This window comes from Tyto alba, unplaced genomic scaffold (assembly GCF_018691265.1).
Source record: "Tyto alba isolate M040663 unplaced genomic scaffold, T.alba_DEE_v4.0 Super-Scaffold_33, whole genome shotgun sequence".
NCBI classification, from domain to species: domain Eukaryota; kingdom Metazoa; phylum Chordata; class Aves; order Strigiformes; family Tytonidae; genus Tyto; species Tyto alba.
In genome coordinates, this window is record NW_024881308.1 from 15,238,743 (window position 1) to 15,259,519 (window position 20,777).

Consider the following 20,777-nt stretch of genomic DNA (forward strand, 5'->3'; position numbering starts at 1 on the left):
AGGATTTTCATACATACCTACAGGGAAAGAGAGCCAAATAGTCTCCATAAATCCCCAGACCTTCCAAAATCCACTCTCTTTCCTGAATGTGCCGACTAGCCACGAGTTCCACCTCAAAGAGGATGAAGAGGAAGCCTCTCTGCCAGTAAGCCTAACTTCAAACTTGGCAAATCTGGGCCCACTACCTAGCACATGCAGTCTTTAATTAGAAAGTGGATCTCCAGCCAGGTGTAGACACTGATCTGCTTCGCCTCTTCGTTAGCCTAATGACACCCACCCCCCACAATGTTTCATCAGAACCAGGCTCAATGCAGTTTCAGCTCAGTGCGACCGGCTGCAAGAATCAGAATGTTCAGTGTCTCCGCCACCAGCGGTTTCAGCTCACTAAAACATGTTGCTACAGGAGAGCCAACAGCAGCAAGAACACTTCCTACCTCACTGGTTTCTAACTTCTTAAGAGGGTTTGCAGACCACTAACTTTCAGGGAGGTGCAGATCTCTCAGAGTTCGATGTTATCAATAATCAATTTGCTTAAGTTACAATTTGTAGATCCACAAGAGCAGAGCAGGGAGTAAAATGTGCTGCAGTTTACACCAACGCTGTAAACGGGAGTGTAGCAATGTATCAGTACTTTAATGGAGGAACTACACAGAAGATATAACCAATGAAAAAAACTCCCAATAGTAGATGTATAGATTGATATAACATTTACTAATAACATTTACTTTCTTCCTATTCTCGCCCCACAAAATGGTGAGGGGAGGGGGGGAAATCAAGAAGGTAGCTTGTGATATGTATTACTGCCCAATGCATTGCATTAATAATCTAAAAATACCTGCAGAACACAGATTTGGCAAAACAAGTATTTACACCTCTTTCACACTGTCTTCATTACTGAAACCACTGCAAAACATCAGATCCTACTGATTTAGCAGCAGTTGGACAACATTAGAGATGCATTTGGTGAAGACTTTACCAACTGTCTGTTGTCATGGTAACATCCCAGGTAAAAATAATTTCTTGAATAACTTATAAACAGACAGATGGCATAAAACCTCCTACGCTCTCCAAATTAAAGGAGATTCAGTAAAAGACAGTGTAGATGACAGTTCTACGAAGTCCTGCATGTTGAAGAAAGCATATCTCCAAGGTCTTCCTCATGTGGTCAGTAATTCACCTCAGGAACATGAACAAAAGAGATCAGGGACGTTACAGGAAGCAAAAAGATGATACAGAACTCAAGTCAGCACTCTTACATAGGATTTCCCAAGGGATTACAAAGGTGCCCTGAAATTATGATCCTACGTAAAATAAGGAAATTAATCCAGTATCATACCAGGGAACAAAAGCTGTTCTTCGAGTTCCTAAAAGCCCTGCCCTGCTTATACTCGTTAGGAAATGAAAACTACTACAGACTGTCATCACATTGCATACGCAGTGCATCACTGCCTATACAATATGCAAGTCAATTTCAAAGGATTTTTTCCAACATGTTTTCTGAAGACAGAAAAGCTGTGAGATCAGTAACATGCATACACGAGACGATCCCGTTCACCCTAACGCTAGGTCAAAGTGCCAACACACGCGAAGTGGAGGTAGTACTGTGAGAACGCCGTCAGCTATGAAACAGCTCATTGCACTGAACCACATTATTCGTGAAATCCAGCATCTCCCTCTGCCAAAAGTCATACCCCAATTAAGTCATTTCAACATTTTGACTCAACTCCCTTACTTCTAAAAATAGGCTGAAGAGCTGTTCTTTCTCAAAGGAATCGTGGACAAGGCAGGCCACAGCCGAAGTGGTTATCACAAAAAGCCACAGCTACATTTGCACTATTCTTGGGCAGCATCACAAATTCCAATTAAAAACCTGCACTTTCCCAAAAATAGCGAACAGCTTTCTCCTAAAATGAGCAGATGCTGAGCACTGTTGTGAGAAAAAGCCAGAGCTTTTTCCAAGTGAAACAGATTGTTCAGCATAAAGAATTCAAAGTGACTGAGAGACCAGGGAAAGGAGCATTAGATCAAATCACATTTTTCCACTATTAGATATTATTTGTGCTTCATTTTTGCATTTATCTGCTGTTTTAACTAAGCTTCTCTTGTTTCTCTCAACTACTTTTCTTAAGAGGTGTACAAGAAAAGGGCAATAACATTACAACAGTGATTTTTCTTTTGATAGTTTTGTAATATCTTTGCCTACAAGTTTTTTAATGTCCCCATTTACTGGAATTTCCATCTTCCCTGGCCAAATAAAATCACTCACCATGAAAGAGGAAAAGCAAAGATATGTTCTGTCACAACTTGTCCATGCTCACTAGTGCACTGCGGTCAGCCTAATGATAAGAAATAACTATTACTCTTTCTTTCACTGAGATCTCACTAATGTCTCTGAGTATGCTATCCAAACACAAAAATTAAGTATTTTATGAAGAAACACTCACATCTTTTAATATCAACAGTCGTGTAAAAGGTGAAAAAAAAAAAAAAAAGTAGATTTTGAATTCTACATCCCCTATTTCCATCTCCCAAGAATGAGTAAGGTAAAAAACCAAAGTCTGACCTAAAGCACACTGCATTATTGCAGAGCAGTAATCTCGAACATGAGTTAGTTTGTCTGCCTCTGTCCTTACATCTCAGTGTAGATTTAACTTGATCATTTTCTCTACAAGCTCAAGTCACTAAAAACAATCTTTCATAGTAACAATCTCCATAAAGATGAAGTATTCAGTACTACTACTTTTGGTGTGACTACCTGCGATTGAATACGATTTTTTCCCCCTAGGGATGTAACATTCACAGCTTCAGAGCAGTCCAACGTGCTGCCATCACCGACCAGTAATTGAACCAAAGGAGTAACTTAACTCTGAAATCAGCATTTGGTGCTACCAGCCACGTTTGGCTTAAAAGCAGAAGGCAGCAGGGGTACTGTCAAACACACACAAATTCTGAAAACATCAAACAAAAGCAACTCATTTAAGGAATGAATTTAAGCACAAATTCTGAAAGCACATAAGCAAATTCTTTTAGTACCACTTGGATTAAATAAGGAACAAGTAAGACCTATGGCATGAAGTTACTCTACAACGAACACTGGAAGAATGCTTCTTCCCCCCTCTCAGCGCAATCCGAACACTGCAAAACAAAGAAGTGAAGCATCTCTTTGAATTGACAGTTGATTGAAAACTAGAACCACCAGCAGTCTGCCTTTCAGTTATCTTAACACTGAACACGGTCATAATGAAAGTGATTATTTTACTCACTGTTACATTTTCCCCCCACTTTAACTCAGATATTGCTGTACAACCCAGACACAGCGCTGAACTATCTGTAAGAAACCTCTGCATGCTGAAGCTCTTTGGAATTTTTTCTGCTCCCCACAAAGCCAGATAGCAGGTTGAGACACATCCTAACTTTTCTTAACAGTACAGCCAAACCGGTTTCAGCTAAAGGCTCTCAATTTGTTGGCTGCTTTTTTAAAGAAAATATTTACCTGAAGCCTATAGGTATATCACAGCGAAGATACCGGTTGCTCGGTTGGTTTTTTTTTTGTTTGTTTGTTTTTTGTTTTTCTTTTTTTTTTTTTTCAGATCTAAAGAAAGAAATCAAAGTTGCATAACTAACTTTTGTTTTCAGGGTCCAGATGGAACTGAATTCTTTTTAGCTCTGGAATCTCCAGTTGTTAAGTGTCTTGATACATCACCTGAAACTAACAGCAGGTGCTTTTATTAGATGGGAACATGTTTATAAAATGCAGTATTGCTTCAAAAAGTCATTTAAAAAAAGATACCAAGTCAAATTACTAAGGTTAGAATTAGGAAATACAGCCAACTGCTGTAAAAGAAACCATTTGAAGCTTTACTTCTATTTGGAAATTTATCTCAGCCCAGTGACTCACATCTGTACCACTGCCTCCTGAAGGCCACAGCACAACTTCCAATTCTTCCTTCAGCTTCTCTACCCTACAAGGAGAGAGGAAAGTCTAAGTGACAGCCACTGTACAGGCAGTTATTTCCTCTGAGCAACTGTAACATTCAAGGCAGCTCAAATCTCCTCTGCAGAGTCCTGCAAAATCCTTCTGCAATTATCAAGCACGCTGATAGCAAACATCTTAGTTAATCAAAACGCTTCTCAAATTGGACTTAAATTCATGAGTCGACATAAGGGGTGATTATAACATAGGAAGACAACTGCAAATAGGGAAAAAATGAAAATGACATCAAACTTGCTAAATATGTATTGTTTATTAAGGCTTGTATTCTCCTAGAGGAAAAAGTTAATCTGATGCTGTCCTTTACCCCTTACAGGCAGTAACAGTCCAGAGACAGAGTTATACGTTCTAAATACAAGTCTAAATGATACAGATTAAACTTTATTTAAATTGGAGGTCCTTTTGGAGTAAATAGTATTCAGAAGATACTTGCTTTCTAATATAGTAAAAGATCCTCTACAATAAACACGTGCAGATTCAGTGTGCTAGAGCAGCGGACATGAGCACCATTTCCATGCTTAATTGGAACTCCAGTTGGTGACAGGCTCTCCGACGGTCCCCTCACTCCACAAAAACATGACAGCAAATTCAGTTTCTTAAAACAGGTTTTTTTACTCATCCAACAGAAAAAAATTAGACATACACACTGTCAATTTTAAACATCTGAGGCATAATCCATCATATTATCCGTACTATTAGTTCCTACGTTAAAGCTCAGCATTATTGGTATAAAAACTTTAAATGGCATTAGGATTTGGGGGTGGGAGGGAATAATGAAGGTAAGGATTAAAAATGATCTGCAATTAACTAATAACACCTGAAAGCTGAAACAGGTTTAAACACATTGTCCAAAACCCCTGCAATGTTGATAGCATCACATTATTATTTAAGCTACAAAAACCGTAAAGCAGAATTATGGCTGAGAGAAAGCATCTCGCTCACTCTCGGCAGGATATGGTATAACAAATGCACACTGAAGCACTGGTTAACAGAATGTGAAAGGGAAATATTTTCCAGAGAAACAATTTCACTGACAATTTGATTTTCTACTAGACAGAAAAAACCAACATGGCGCATTAGCAATTTCAAAAGTGTAATTGTACAGATAAATAAAGAGGCATAGCAGCTGCACAAAGTGATCTGAAATTTAGTTTTTTCATTTCAAAATTCTGAAGTGCAGTACATTAACATTTTTTTAAATGACAAAAATCAATGCATGGTTTCTTACTTCCGCCATGAAGAAAAAAGGGTTTGGGAGGAGGATAAAGGAAAATTTGTGATGTATTCTCCATAATCTCTATATCTGGCTAGGAACATAATTTGTGCCAAAATAAAGTCTTTGGGAAGCACTGACACTTTAGTATGCTCATGTATAGGTCCACATTAGGTTAATATAACTGTTTGCCAACTTGAAAAAATAAAAACAGACACACCTTTATTAATGATTTCTACAGAATTTTACATAGAAAAAAAAGATACAAATTAATGCAGATCCACTTGGGCAAAAATAAACTACAATGTACTTAAAGATGCGACAATTTAATTTCCCCTGCACGAGAAGATATATTGGAGCTGAAAGCTTTAGTTTGTCCTGATGCCAGGATACAGCACCAGTATACTTAAATTTTGTTTCTCATAGTCGAATTTAATATCAGTTCTAGTATATATATCAAACTGTATATGTTTATTCTTATTGTTTGTTTCGATTCTGACGTTCCTGCAAAGAGAAGAAAAGTTAAAAGTTAAGAAAGATTTTAGTCAGATTAACAAGCAAAAAGTTTTTAGTAGTGCAATTACACTAACGTGATCCCACATAATTATACACTTTGTTAAAACATTGCTGCTACATTTTATAAATATATTGCACATACCTGACAAGCCTAAGGACGTGATAATTTAAAATTAAGTGCAGCTTTAAGTGGAACAGCTGAATGAATACCTGCACAGTCTACTTCAAACTGACAGCAGATGAAGGTCACAGTAAGAAAGGTATGGAATACCAACACTTCAAAGCAGAAACAGGACCTGCAATATTCTACTTTCTGGATTATTTTAGCTAATGCAGTAGTAGCACAACCAATACACAGAAGCAGAAAGGAGATAGTAGATTAGTGAACTCCACAGAACTGGTTTAATTTCAAAACACTCAAATAACTTTACGGTTTAGTCACATTCCAGAACAGGAAGGATTTGAGCTCTCTAGAAATTCTGTTCCTAATTCCTCCTATCTGTTCAACTATTCTGGGAGGCACTGTGAAATCCTTGACAAGTCAGGGGGAAAAAAAAAATAAAACAATACACACATCATCAGGTAGAAGAAGAGTTATATGCTGTTGTACAGTCTGATAAAAACGAGCACGGCTAGACTGAACAACTCCAGAATTTCTAAAAGCATTCTAGTGCAGAAACCAGTAGGCTTTTTGAAGTCTCTCACAAGTTTCTGCTAACTACAAATACCGAAAACATATAAAGGTAATTTAAGGGATACTTGCAGGCATCCCTCAATTGTGGCAAGTCTTCATCTAACACTTGTGCCCTCCCAGGAGCAACAAGTCATGCTTCTGCTCTGGTTTAGAGCAGAGCCCCTGCACAGGGCTCACACAGACAAGCTGAGCAATGCGGTAACAAAAAAGGGGGGGACTTTCTCAATAATCGTTTCAGGAGTCCTGTAAGTGCAGAACATGCAGAAGACAGCAAGACAAGTTGACTAAAATATGCTGCCGTATCTTTAGGACAGGGCATTTTTCCAGCTAAGACACCATGCAGACTGACTAGAAAGGGTTCAACCTTACTGTCCTCTATTTCATTCCAATGGTGTTTAAAACAGACCGTAGAGCATAAAACTGGCATGGAAAGACTCTATGTACTGTACTTGAATGCATCAATATGGCATCAAATCCTATTTCAAGCAAGGAAATTGTGAAATAGCCTAAGCATAAACAACTCTTAACTCCTAAACTAACACCTTCAGATTTTACTTGATCTGGGTAGTATTTCTGCATAAAATTCATCTCAGGATTGTTTCTGTTGCGCTATAAAGCTTATTTGCAAAAACATCATAAATGTAACAGACTGTATCTGCTACTTCAGCTGGTCACAGCATAAAATCAGAACAGTTTAAAAATAGAATATATTGATTTCTGCCTCCAGGCAGAATAATATTAATATTTCAATGTTTTTTATAATAAAATTAAGTCAACAAAGTCTAGTATAAATTCTTAATCTATGATTTAAGACAGAAGGAAAAGATAGCAAAATTTTTTTACCAAATCAACAAAACAGGTTGTGTGAAATGGCATATTTTTTTTTTTTTAATCTGTATTCCTCCTATCTTTTAACTGCTGACCTATGATGAACTGTCAATGAAAGCCACTTCTTAGTGACAGACTACCAGAATGTACTAGGCATTGTATGTTCTAAATGAAAAGAACTTATGGCTGCCTGACATTTCAAACAGAAGGTGGTTAGAAAGAATCTAAAACTTGATTCTATCAACCCCGTTGTCAGGCTTCCAAAAAAGTCATTGTTTCACCCTCCTTCCATTTAAGGTGGCAAATCCCCTTTACTCTGCTTCGCTGCCCTACTGTGCTCATCAGCCCATTCTTTCCCACTACCACCTACATAGCTTATTTTTAGTTTTCTGTGTAGTCATCCACTGACCTTCATTATTCCACTTTCTTTAAAAATCAAAGTTTTCCACTCTCATGGACTAGTCCCACATAAACAGAAGACAAACTAGCACCTGAGACTTCTACCTGGTACCTAGAAAGTATGTTCATGGCATTCAGAGACTTAGCTCGGGCTTTATAATTCAGTAAAAAGTTCTATTTATTAAGAAAGTTATTAAGCAGTTACTCCTGACTTGCTGCTTGCTTTCTCTTCCAGGGGATAATCTATGCCTTCCTTTTAAAAAGTGTCTGAAACCATATAAACTGATGGGAAGGAAACTGATGCAACAATTCTTCATGCTCTTGAGCATGGTTGCTTTTTAGAAGCTCTAACTCTCAAACTCTCCTCCTTATTGTTATTTAGCTCTACTGCAAGCAAGAACAAGCAGCTTTGTAACTGAGTAACAAAGGTTTTTTCATTTTGGTTCTGAAGATCCATCCAGAGCCTTCGCAGTTTCTCTTCTCCAGGGGAATTCTGTGATACCTCAGAGCGGAGCTCCTGTTGCATACTCCTCCTTCATGACATTAATATGTATAGTCTTCAGACACAGGAAAAACAGGTTTTCACAAAACCTGCAGAAGCTTCCATTTTGGAGACACTCATCCCTGTCAAGCTTTCATTCCCTTCACCTCCATCTAAAGTAGCTGTCAAGCTTCCTACTCAACTTTATTTGTTAAGGTCAGTAGGATGAAAGCATTCATCTTCTGACATAAAAATATAATAACCATTTCCTTTATATTAGGAAACACAATTAGTATTAATCTTAAAATATAAATATTTAACTACAGTTCTGGAGGAAGGACAATATTCCATCCTTAGAAGTTGTGCATCAGTGTGTTCAGAGAAAGCATACTAAAAGGAAATACACAATGCTAGAGGAAAATTAGTATTTTAAGTGCCAACATGCACTAGCTAACACTTTACAATATTTAATCATTCAAAAGGAGCAACAGTAAGCTTAGTGATTTAAGAGCTTTCTGGAGACACACCTTGGAACAGTCGAGTGCCCTGGCACAGATGAAAAATGACAGCACAGCAGTCCAGTCACTATGACCATCCAGTTAAATACAAGTCTATGAAGGTGAGCTGCTGACAGTAGATCAACCCATCTGTCCTACCATGAGTTGTAAATAAAAATACCAAAGTCTTCAACAAGTTTATTTTCTTTACAAGCTTTTTAACTTCAGAAGACAGTTTTGTTAAAGACTACGCAAGCACATTTCTAGGGAATGTTAATAATTAATGCCACATTATACTGTATTTCCTTTTTAAAGAAGTTCTCTCACACATGTTGCAACTTCTTTTCCATTTTAAGAACATAAGCTTTGATCACAGAAGTTGCTCTTTTTGTGGACACTGTAGTGGCCCTGAAAACCATCTGAGAAATGCTAGGAGGGTCAGGAGAGATTTCATGTCACTCACTTTTTTGCTATTTCATTCCAGACACCAATATCCTTTTATTACTCCTTTCCCAGGTTCTGGGTCACTGGACTGGGCTTAAATATTTTATTACTGTGGCAAATCAAAAGCTGGACTTACAACCCAGCATGAACAAATCTTCCCTCAATTCTAGATGATGATACAGTCCTTAAGCAATGCTGGTAACACTGATGAATCTCTGGCACTTGAATGAATTTCAGCTGGCATTATACCTGCCAAATCCTCATTTGATAATTTGGTGTTAACACAGGGGTTCCTAGATCAGTTAAACTCAGAGAGCACACACTGGAGCTTACTCTGCAGACATTAGTTAAGGAAACACTGGCTAGCAACAAATGGTAACCACCAAATGAACGGAAAGGCTAGTGGCTTGCATGGTACAGATTGCATGAAGTCATTCTTCCCTACTAAATATCCGTGTATAAATGAAATTAAAGCACTCTAGACCTCCATGTGAAGATTTTCAAGAATTAAAGATTACACCTTTGTAATCACAACACTGGTGAAATAGAAGCATAAATTTTCAACACTTAATTTTACTGCTGAACAGAGTATAATGAATAAAAAACACAGCAACCTAAAAACCAATTAAGATGGCACATATACAAACAGCCATGTGAAAATGTCAATTAGGTCATAAGATATATTAACTGACAATAAGATTTGTCAAAAATTATTATCATAGGAAGGCTAACTTTGCATAACAGGAAGGCTTCAACTTCAATAGCACAAATTTCTCAACAATAAGAAGTTTAAGTGTGTGCATACCCAGCAAAGAAACTCTTCTAGTAATCAGCTGGACTTATGAAGGGGAAAATATTAACTTTCCAGACATAAGTTTTATAGAATGCAATCTGACAAGCAGTATCTTATTTTTCGTCCCTTCACTGTTGATCTGCTTTACCTCTCTAGCATCATCTTCCTCAGTGTACTTCAATTATCTGTATATTGTTCTATTTTTTAAGCTATTCAGAGGAATCTAATAAACGTTAAATTAGACTTCAGAGTTTATCTTCTGAATGCACCATACAAGCTCGAGCCTCAGTTTTAAATGAGGCAGAAAAAAATGCATTATTTTGAAAAATTGATCCTATTATAAAGCAGCGACTCGGCTAAGAATATTCTATCAGCATTTGAACCGAAATAGTTGTGTATATTAGAACAACCCAAACCAGGATCAGCCCAATAGCTGAACATCAGCCCCCTGAGCTACTACAAAGCAAAGGATGTTTGGCTTTCAGTACGAAGCCGTTGGGATCTTCCTCAGGCCAGTAAGTTAACCGTTCAAGACTAGATCTCTTATCACTTTTCCAGTAGTCTCACTCCTTAAACACACGCGCTATTCTCCCTCCAAGCTTGGCATCAAATCAGAGAGTTTCAGTACTAAAAAAAAAAAAAAAAAAAAAAAAAAAAAAAATCACACCCCCCCTACACTGTAAACACCAGACAAAGGAGCCCAGGCCTTCTGACTTATTCATTGCCCGCTGCAGGAATGAAGTGCTGAAGTAAAGGCTTTTAGGTTTTAGCTTGTGCAATCTGGCAGAGAGTACACAAGAAAAACTTCAAATCTTAAGCTCTCCTTCCCTGCTGTGTTGAGGTATGCTATGCACATAACTGGCTAGGAAAAGCTGAGCTAAAAAGTTCTCAAGACATCAATCTCCTTTTCTCTCATAATTTAAGGGTACATTCTATGAAGACAGTTTAAAGCAGTTTTATCTGCACTTTTATATGGCAATAAAACCTTTAAAATGGCAACTTCAATTTAGGCTCCAGGAACGCGCATTAAGTCTTTGCTTCAAAAACATTTTGAAGCAAGTGTGAGCTGCACTGAACTTGCCTGTCAAATAAATGCTTTACTTGAAATGCTACACAAAAAAGTCTGTGGAACACTATCAACACCAAGCAACTTTAAGTGTTACTTAGCTAGTATCTACACATCCCAACACTACTTCTAGACTGCTTAAATAGAGAAAAGCATTCCTGAAACAGGGGTCATGGGATAGAATGGCACAGATGTCTCTTCTAAAGTGGTTCTGAAGTGCTTACTATACTTTCCCAATCACTGCTGAAATTTCTCCTACTACACCTTCAGTTACTGCCCAAATTTTTCTTGCTACATTTTCACTCAAAACTTCTTTTCAAGAATTAGTAGACAGATTAGACCTGGAAACTGAAAACCTTTATTTACCCAAATAATAATACATGTGACTTCATCGGCAGAAATGCAATCCTTCTAGCACTATTTCAGCAATTTTATGCAACTCTCTTTTTCCAGAGAGATAAACTGAACAAACAAGATCAGGCTTCTTGCTCTTAAAGGTGATGTACAAATTTCAAATGCCAATACAGGTATCAGTTCTGACATCCCAGTTCCAGTCAAACAGTGTTAAAACATTTCATATTTAAAGGCAAAAAAAACTTAAGTGGCAATCATTGGCAGAATCCAATTCTGAAACAGAAATTAAATTTTCTAGTTTATTAACCGTTTTAAGATAAAAAAATGGACATAATGTCCTTCACCTGCATTACTGCTTAGCTTTCTGCTTCAAAACTCATTAGCTGTAAAGCTGTCAGACAAATAAGCATCAGTTTGTTTTGTGTTGTTAAACACATATAAAACCATCAAGTTGAGATGTATTAAAAACATTTCGAATTCCTACTTACATTTTTTCCACCATAGCAGCCTTCACATTTCATTTTCCCCATATCTGTGTATAAAATAAATTTTTTAATAAGTTTACCTTCCGCACCACCTCCTCTTCTTCTTGGCGCTTTTCATAATGAGAAAAGTCATCAAAGATGGAAGTCGTGTGCTTGTAAGTAGCAATAATTTTAAGCACTTGTTTTGCTTTTTCTAAGGGCACCTCCTGTGTATCACGGGAGTTTGTAACGGGTTTGTTGTCATTGTTCTCCAGCCTGATGTGTCGGAGCTGGTTGTTGGGCACATCCTTCACAAAGATCCACTTGACATCAAATTTCCCCTTCCACTTGTCCTGAGACCAGACACCTGCACTGGTGCCATAGTCCACTGGTGATTTCATCTCTGCTACTCCACAGAAGTGTCCACTGCCGTTGACACTGAATAGCAAGTAGACTGGACCCTTGCTATTCATGGACCGAAAAGCACTGTCCAGGCGTTTGTTGCCATGTTCTGTACTACACCAAATAGAATATTTAATGGAACGATGAATATCATCCTCAGAATAGCTCTTTATTATGAACACACGTCCATTTTTAAGGTTCCATTCAAAATCTTTAGGGTTATAGCTGTGAGCAGCTTTCAGTTTTTCAAGAACAGGATGGGATTCACCACTTGGAACAGGGTTAGGCTGGGTACTGCCAGCTGAGTTGCTGTCATTACCAGTTCCTCCACTTTGGCCAAAAGCTGCATTTCTGTTGCGAGGAGCTACCCAGCGATTTTGGGGCGGCTGCTGAGGGGTCTGATACTGCGGCTGAGTTAATGGAGGAGGTTGAGTTGGAACAGGCTGAACAATTTGTTGCTGTGGCTGTGGAACAGACTGAGGAGAAGGTATCTGTTGGGGGGCAGGAACTTTTGCCACAGGACCCTTATTGTCCCAAGTACCTATGTCCATATTATGCTTTATAGGGGGAGGCGGCAATGCTCCTCCAATTACAGGTCCAGTTTTTGTTTTCATTTTAGGCTGTGGTTTCGCAGGCTTGCTAGCTATAGCAGCCCAAGAGGTTGGTTTTGATACTGGCAAGTTTACATTAGATCCACCATTACCAGAGAGGGCACCTGTCATCCCAGCACTGTTGACAACAGAACCTACTGTTTTTACTGCAGAAGTTGTAACATCTCCACCAATCTTAAGTCCAACCATTCCCTGTTCAATACTGTTCATTCCAGGAGCTTTATTTAATGTATCATTATGAAATCCTGTTTGTCCATCCACAATGGTTCCGCCCAGTGAACTAGGCGGGTAGCTGTAACTGTTCCCATATGCTGAACTTTGAGTCTGTTGTCCTTGGGATCCGCTTGTTCCCCAAGCTGAGAAGGCAGGATTTTCAGGGAAAAAATTAAACCGGTGTTGATAGATATTATTTCCCAGACCCCCGGGCTGTCCAAAAACAGCATCGTGCATAAAATGATGATCTCCATTACTGAGCTGTCCATAGGTGGTGAGATATGGGATAGGAGGATCTCCTCCTGTAGACCATGGTGCTTCACTGAGAGAATAGGGGAATCCAATAGATGGTGGATAATAACTGGACAGATAAGGATCAGTCATTGATGGATAGCTACTGTTCTGTTAAAGAAGGGAAAAAAAAAGGTAACTTCAGATGTAAAAAAAAACCCTTCATTTATACATAGCCACAACACTGTTCATCACCGAATAGAAAAGGACAATAGAAACAAGACAATTTAATTTCTAATTACAGATCTTAGTTCACACTTCATGAAAGATGCAGGGCTAAAATGCACTATCTGGGCATTTATAACACACTCCAGGACTAGTGGCTCACAGTGAGGTTAGTACTTAAGATTTGGAAACGACAGAAGCTTAGTTACAGTACTATGGGTATTTAGTGCCTTCTAGAATTATTTCATCTACAAATACTCCAAAATATTTCAAGGAACTTGTATAACTATATTTTATGTCTCACAGAACTGAGATATTTGACATTTCTAGATTACTACATAGGAGAAGTTTTAATTAAATTACTTTAATATAACAACACATATAGCAGAAAATGTAATTACAGTCCTCACGATGGAATGGTTTTGAGGTGCCAACAGTCCCCAACAAGCAAAACATACATGAAGCAGTAAAGCATGCAAAGGCTACTTCTGACAGACAGGGTCACAGTGAGATCACACGCTAAAAAGCATGCCAAGTTTTGCTATAAGTAGACCTGACAACTATAAACAGAAATTAAGGTGACTGGTATACTAGAGACAAATATACGCAAATATGACATGAGATACATGCCACCCAAACTGTTTGAGAAAGACCCTACTCAGCCTTCTGCAAAAGTCTCTTCCTTCCTCAGTAGTAAAGTTAAACATGCAAGACTGTTTCTGACTGTCCTTCCGGACAGGCCATCTTTTCCACTCCAAGAGACTGACTGGGTATAAACCAGCAGATCCCTCTCTGAAATTCTAGCTTTTCCTCCCTTTCAACTGCTTCTTAAACCAAGCTGACAAGCCTTCCCTTTCATTCTAAATTATCTGCTGACACCTGATTTTGAAGCATTGCTTATTTTTCTCATATTCAATGAAGCAAAAGAACAAATGGAGAATATTCCAACACATTTTATTTCTCCTTAAATATACTTCAAGCATATATATTGGAGACATTCCAAACTAACACTCTAACTGTAATTACCAACAAGGGGGAGGGAAGGTCAACATCTGTTAATGAGTCAAACAGTAGCTTGCCTTTCCTTACTCATGGAGAAAGATTATTTTAAGAGGAGGAACTAAGATTTCTTTCAAACTGTAAGATTTCAAACTTGGACAAAAAAAAAAAATCTGCAAAATCAGCAAAACTGCACCTGAACTTCAGTAATTTTTCCAAAAATCAGATTATTTCTCAGCTCATTCAAAAAATTATGTAGAAAAACTCCTTGCTGAAGATAAGCAATATAAAAATATTAAAAAATACCCAACTGATACAGAGTAATTTTTACTAATCATTTTTCAGTGACTCCCTTCCATAACACCCCAAAGCAAGAGTAATTCAACACCCTTACTATACACAGAAAGGTACCATAAAATGCCTCCATCAATTACAGTACTGCAAACACTTCTGAGATTTAAACAGCTTAAATCCAATGTTATTGATTCAAAAGAAATAATCTCTGCCACTGTTCATGCTGCCTTCATCTACATGCAAATTCTATCATTAAAAAGAGGTACACAATCCATCTTCCTATGAGAAGATCCTCTAAAATACATTAAATTCTGAGACTCCAAAGCTAAAATAATCAATATTTAGCATATGAAAATATTTTACTCACAGACAGTACTTTGAGATTGCTGTGTGTTATATCTTAAAGTGGTAATATAAGAAAAATGTAAAAAGAAATGCAGGTGAAAGGGAGGAGACATAAATATTTCTTTGGTGATACTTATGTTCATATATGCTACAGATTTAGAACTTAAAATCAAAAATAAGTTCACAGAAAGCAGGTGTTTTGTCCTAAGATATTTCTGCTAAAGGATTCTAGGCAATTCCTGAGACTGCTACCCCCATCACACATCCTATAAAGTTTCCAGAAGGATTCTAACAAGATTAAAAGGAAAGTTTCAGCAGACATCCTTACAAAACAATCTATTTTGACTGGCTTCATGTCAGAGTGTGTAAAAGAAACCCTGACACGAGTCCTTCATTGCAACAGCAGAACATTTATTTCAACAAACTTATCCTTGACCTTTCCACACCCTTACATATTTGTTTGTTTTTAAAAAAAAATAATGAAACCAACCATTCTGTTAATTAGGAAGGGAATCCTCCTTCCTCCCAAAGTACACTGCTTGCTAGTAATTCCCTGCTACTTATTGAATAATCTTTTGGTTCTGGATGACATTGCACTGGGGATGCCTTTCTTGCTTTGAGTATAACTCTGTCTATGAATACTTCACTCAGTTCCCTTGGCACTTAAAAGTACTTTTAGTGTGCTTTATAACAAAAAGCTATCACATCGCAAATTTCATCTGTATTAACTACTGGTACTTGGATACTAGAACCTATATGGAATGAAAAGAAGGAACCACAACTTAGGAACAGTTTTCAACAAAAAGATGGGAGAAAATTATATTTTATTTGATTATATAACATGCTTAATACTAATTTAAAAGACTAATTTGTATTTTTAAAAAATGAAATTAACACAATATTACTAACCTCCATTTGATCTTTGATGTCAAATACTGTTGTGTCAGCTGGGGTTTTAGTTTCTTAAGTATTTTTTAAATTTCTTAAGTATTTTTAAAAAATATCCAGTCAGTTTCAAATCTTTTTTTTGTAAATCACTTATATTTCACAGTATATTTAAAGGGCTGAATAAACCTGACTCAATAACTAGATAATAAGGCTCTGTTCAGAAACATGGCTGTCTTCAGTATAAAATCTCACAGTCCTAATTAATGCTACTGTCATTTTCCACTTGAAATTGTAAGACAACCTACACAATTGTTTTTTGCAGCACGCCAATTTCTTACCACAACATAAATAAATCAGTCAGCGAAGCTACACTTTCACGTAAGAAAACTTTCAGAATTACGGAAATTCTAACAGTCATAGCAATTTTTCCACTTAAACCTAATACTTGGCTTTGTTGACAGCTAAGACAAATTTCCTAGAATTAAACTATAATAAATGGTTCTACATTTTTTTTTTCTATTTAAGTTTAATGCTCAGTATATTTCACATTAGAAAAACATACCTTGCTTTTAAGGTATTAAAAATTACATATAAGTGTGATGAAGCGGAACTTCAAAAAACTAGAGAAAGACGAAAACTCCAGTTTCTTTCAGAATTAATTTTGCACCATAAAAGAAAATCTTAACTCCTTTTTTTTTTTTCTACAACTTTCCTGCTTTTATACCTGCTACAAAACATTAATTCCAGAGAAGAGAGAACGTTTCCCATTAAATCATCTTAACTTGGTGTAAGTCTAGAGAACATGTCTGTGCTGCAGAGGGCTGTGAAGCTTAGCTCGGGAGCCAGACCCCGCAAGTGCAGAGCTCGGAAGTCATGTTCTGATATACACACTTGTCCCGACTTCCACAGCGGGGTGTCTCGATTGCTTCCAGGATGGAAATGAGGTCAAGTGTAGCTATACTACAGTAGAGTTTGCATGCTTCCTGAAAGCTGCTATGATCCAAAACAAACTCGCAACTCAGTTCCATCTGACTGCTCTAACAAAAATGTTTAATACACCCTGAAGATAACTGATACACAGTACGTGAATGGATACTGTTTGCTCTGGCGTTCAAGATTAAATCACAGTTTCCACAAATTAAACAGAACATTGAATGCTATTATTTTTTTTAGCATGGAGAATAATCTCCTTTTGCAAGCATGTTCAGCGATGTCACCAATATTAACAGTGGCATCTATCAGCTTCAGGCTGAATTATAAATTTCCCTTTTAAAAAATAACTCTTAGCTTTTCTACAAAGAAATAACAACGTACCTCATTACATCTCTCTCTGAAATGGTGTATTTGTGAAAGAAAACTCTTCGCATCTCCAGTTTCTATATTTTTTGTTCACATTAAAGATTTGGATGTTAAGTCACAAATTACTTCAATTAAAAGATATTTTAAATAGTATTTAAATCATGGATGTCGATTTAACATACATTATAACTAACTGGATTATACTGAGAGTTTACATTACAGTGCCTTACGCTTAAAACACATTTTTAATTCTTAAGATATTTCAGAGGACATGAAAGAAGCAACAATATTTGCTGAAGTGTAAAAAGCAAGTGGAACAACTCTACAAGCTATCTAGAAAGCATCAAAACCATATTTCAGCTACGCTAATTTCTAGGATTACACAAATCATACGAATCAGGAGATCCCAAAAGCAGAAATGTCAGACTCCCACATGCAACACATCTACCAAAGAACCATAAGATCACATAGTCTGTCACAGTCCAACTGTATCAATAACCTGCAATTTGAGGAGCAATCAGCAGACACTCGTTGGAGCATTAACTTCATTTTCACTTGTGGCCATCTGGATATGCAGAGTAATATTAGCTTTGTGAGCACAAATGCTAGTTGTATTACCAAGTAACACAATATGCTAGTCATTTCTTTTTCCATTTCTATTTAAGGAATTTGCTCCCTCAACACAATCCTATGAATTGAGAGCCAACAGCATGCCTCAGAAAAAAAAAAAAAAAACTAAGTTAAAAATACACTAACCTGATTTGACTGCCCAGAAAGGTAAGGTTCAAAATCGTTGTCATGAACTGTATCCTTCTGATGTAATGAACCATTTTGTACTGGAAGAAAAAGGTTATAGCATATTATAATACTGCTTAGCGGTGTTTCAGTAAAGTATTCTATTCTATGGTATTTTATGAAAACCCGTATTTCTTATTCACAGCAAGAAGACTCAAAAAAAAAGGAATGATATTTCCCCCCCCAACAGTTTATTCTCATATTACTGCTTACAGAACTAAATTTCAGTAAATTAAAAAAAAAAAAAAATACTCAAGAGTAAATGCACAACTCATCTGAATTAATTATGAGCAAAAAATAATTACTACTAACAGGAATTTTATGAAAAATATTGAGAAGCATCTATTGTTTTGAACCATAACTAGAATTCTCAAGCTAATTCACAGTTCTCCAAGCATGTGTTATTCACTGCTTGTTTAAGTTAAATTGACTAAAATAAGACGAGGTGAGGTTACATTTAATTATGAAATAATGAATAAGTGCCTTGATATCCCAACATTTTCAGGAAAATTTAAGTCTCCATTTTCTCATGTGTAAAATAGAGATATCTGCCACAATCAGAGGCCTACTTAAGCATATTCAACATGTGAAAAGCATTCAAAACCCACTACTGAGAGATATAGAAAACCAAAACTGCTATTAGGTCACTTCAAATAATTTCCTTTGCTTGCTTTAAATTTAAGAAAACAAGGTCAAACACATTACATGCTAGTTTATTTATCTACCTATTTCATAGAATACCCAAACTAAACTAAAAGTAACACTACACCAAACCAGATGTTTTGCAAACAAGTTTGGGAATTTACCAGACTAGTTCTGCAAAGTTTGTCAGGTAGAGCAAAGGTGAAAGAATATTTACAAACAGGAAATGGTGTCAAACTTTCTGTAACTAGAGGTAGCTGGATTTTTAAGGCAGGCTAAGTTACATTAAAAAGCATTTATGAATTGAATATTGTTAGTTTCTAAGACTAAACAGTTACACTCTTATTATCAGTCATGGTAACAATCAGGGTATTCTCTTAGGTGATTTATTAAATTTAATTTCAAGTAAAGCATGGAAGTTATCATAAAAAGCTTATTAGTGCATCAGATGTTAGCTATTTTTTATTTAAAATTCCTTAAACAATTAAGCGTGTAGGCTTATATATGACAGCTAGTACATACGTAATCAGCCAACAGGAGACCAGTAACAATTGTACTAATATAGCAGGAAGAGACAGTGCAAAAGTATGTAAAAATATATATTGAATAGCCCTATCCTTGTGACTTTATATAGAAAGTAGCTTTATTTTAAGGAAACGAAGAGCATTATTATGTTTAATACTAACATAGTCCTTCCCAATATAAACTCAGGAGCATTAAGTGGGATGCAAACAAACATATTATTTTTGAAATAAAGTGCAACTTCCCTTGTTCCATATGTTATCCATGCAGTCTAAGAGCAATACCTTGCTGTTCACCCACAGGTACCTGCTTAATTCATCTGTTACAGTGACAATTTAAACGATCAGATCTCAGAATGATCCTCACCTTTATTATCCTGTCCTTTCGGTCTCTAGGAAGCCATGGCATGAGATTGGGTAAAGGAAAATTAAAAAAAAAAAAAAAAGAAAAAAAAAGAGGGAAAATAGTTATTTTCAGAAAAACGCGTATATTGTCACTGCAAAACACACTGCTTTTGAGAACGGGTACGGAGGTCGTAAAAATACCTGGTAACATATCAAGGTTTGTTGTTTAAACTGGGGTTGAGGAGTATCATTCAGCACCGGCCTCCCTTAGAAATGGCCACGGCTCCCGAAAGGCAGCGGGAACACGCTGCGCCCACGGGGAAAGTTAACGAGAAAGATTTAAGGTCCAAAAGCAGCCGGGAGGCTGAAGAAAAGCGTCTCCGGGGCCAGACGCAGGCACCGGCCTGCAAGGGAAACCCCCCGCCCCCGGGGTGGGGAGGAGGCAGGCCCCGCGCTGCGCTTCGCCACTTACCTGAGGGTCAACGCTTGTGGCAGACATAATTCATGTACAGGGCCGCCGTGGTTCAGCAGAGAGGGCCGGGGGGAGATAGCTGGGCCGCTCGGCGCGGAGCTCCGGGGCCTGGCGGCGGCTGTTCCCTCAGGCGGCGGCCGGGGAGGGGAAGGGGCCGGGGCCGGGGGGAGGGGGGGGGGGGGGGGGAGGGAAAGGGGCCGTTGGCGTGCGCGCCGCCGCTCGGTGTCTCCTCAGGGACGGGGCAGGCCGGTCCCTCGCCTCGCCCTGCCGGTGTCCGTCTCCTCACATGCCCCCGGGCCGCGCTGCCCGGGCCTGCCCGCCCGCCGCCGTCGGGGCCGCAGCGAGGGGACGGGGGACGGAGCCGCCAACTCCAATGGCGGCGGGCGCCGGGCTATGGTGACGTCAACGCCGAGAACGCGCGGGGCACGCCGGGAAAGCGCGGCGGGGGCGCGGGCGGGGAGGGGGAGGAAGGCGCGGGGAGAGCGGCCGCGCATGCGCGGAAGGAGGCGGCGGGGAGGCTGAGGGGACGGGCGCGGCGCGGGCGGGAGATGGCGGGCGGCATCTTCTCGTCCCACCCCAGGCCCCATCTCCGGGCATCGTCCGGCTTCTGCGAGGCCAGACAGCAGCTTCCCCCTCCCTGGGCTCGGCCGAGGGGCCCCAGGCGCTGTGGCCCGCCATAGCTAGGGACCTCAGGCAGAGAGTCCCGACTAGCCTGGCTGCTTCTGCTCTGGGCACGGGTTTTACCCAGTTAATTC

The 20,777-nt window shown here is 38.4% G+C and overlaps 1 protein-coding gene across 3 annotated transcripts; it reads right to left on the bottom strand.

Moving 5' to 3' along the window:
• Positions 1–4,225: 4,225 nt before the first annotated feature.
• Positions 4,226–20,424, bottom strand: YTHDF1 (YTH N6-methyladenosine RNA binding protein 1). Of its 3 annotated transcripts, none has more exons than XM_033010409.2 (5): positions 20,023–20,424; positions 19,573–19,597; positions 18,004–18,083; positions 11,842–13,363; positions 4,226–5,708 (listed from the first exon to the last, which is right to left on the bottom strand). In XM_033010409.2, the coding sequence occupies exons 3-5, from the start codon at positions 18,075–18,077 to the stop codon at positions 5,682–5,684; spliced, it is 1,623 nt and encodes a 540-aa protein (XP_032866300.1). In that variant the 5' UTR covers positions 18,078–18,083; positions 19,573–19,597; positions 20,023–20,424; the 3' UTR covers positions 4,226–5,681. The 3 variants fall into 3 exon arrangements, with proteins under 3 accessions (XP_032866300.1, XP_032866299.1, XP_032866298.1); XM_033010408.2 differs by having other exon boundaries at positions 11,842–13,368; XM_033010407.2 differs by lacking the exon at positions 4,226–5,708 and having other exon boundaries at positions 10,925–13,368.
• Positions 20,425–20,777: the final 353 nt, after the last annotated feature.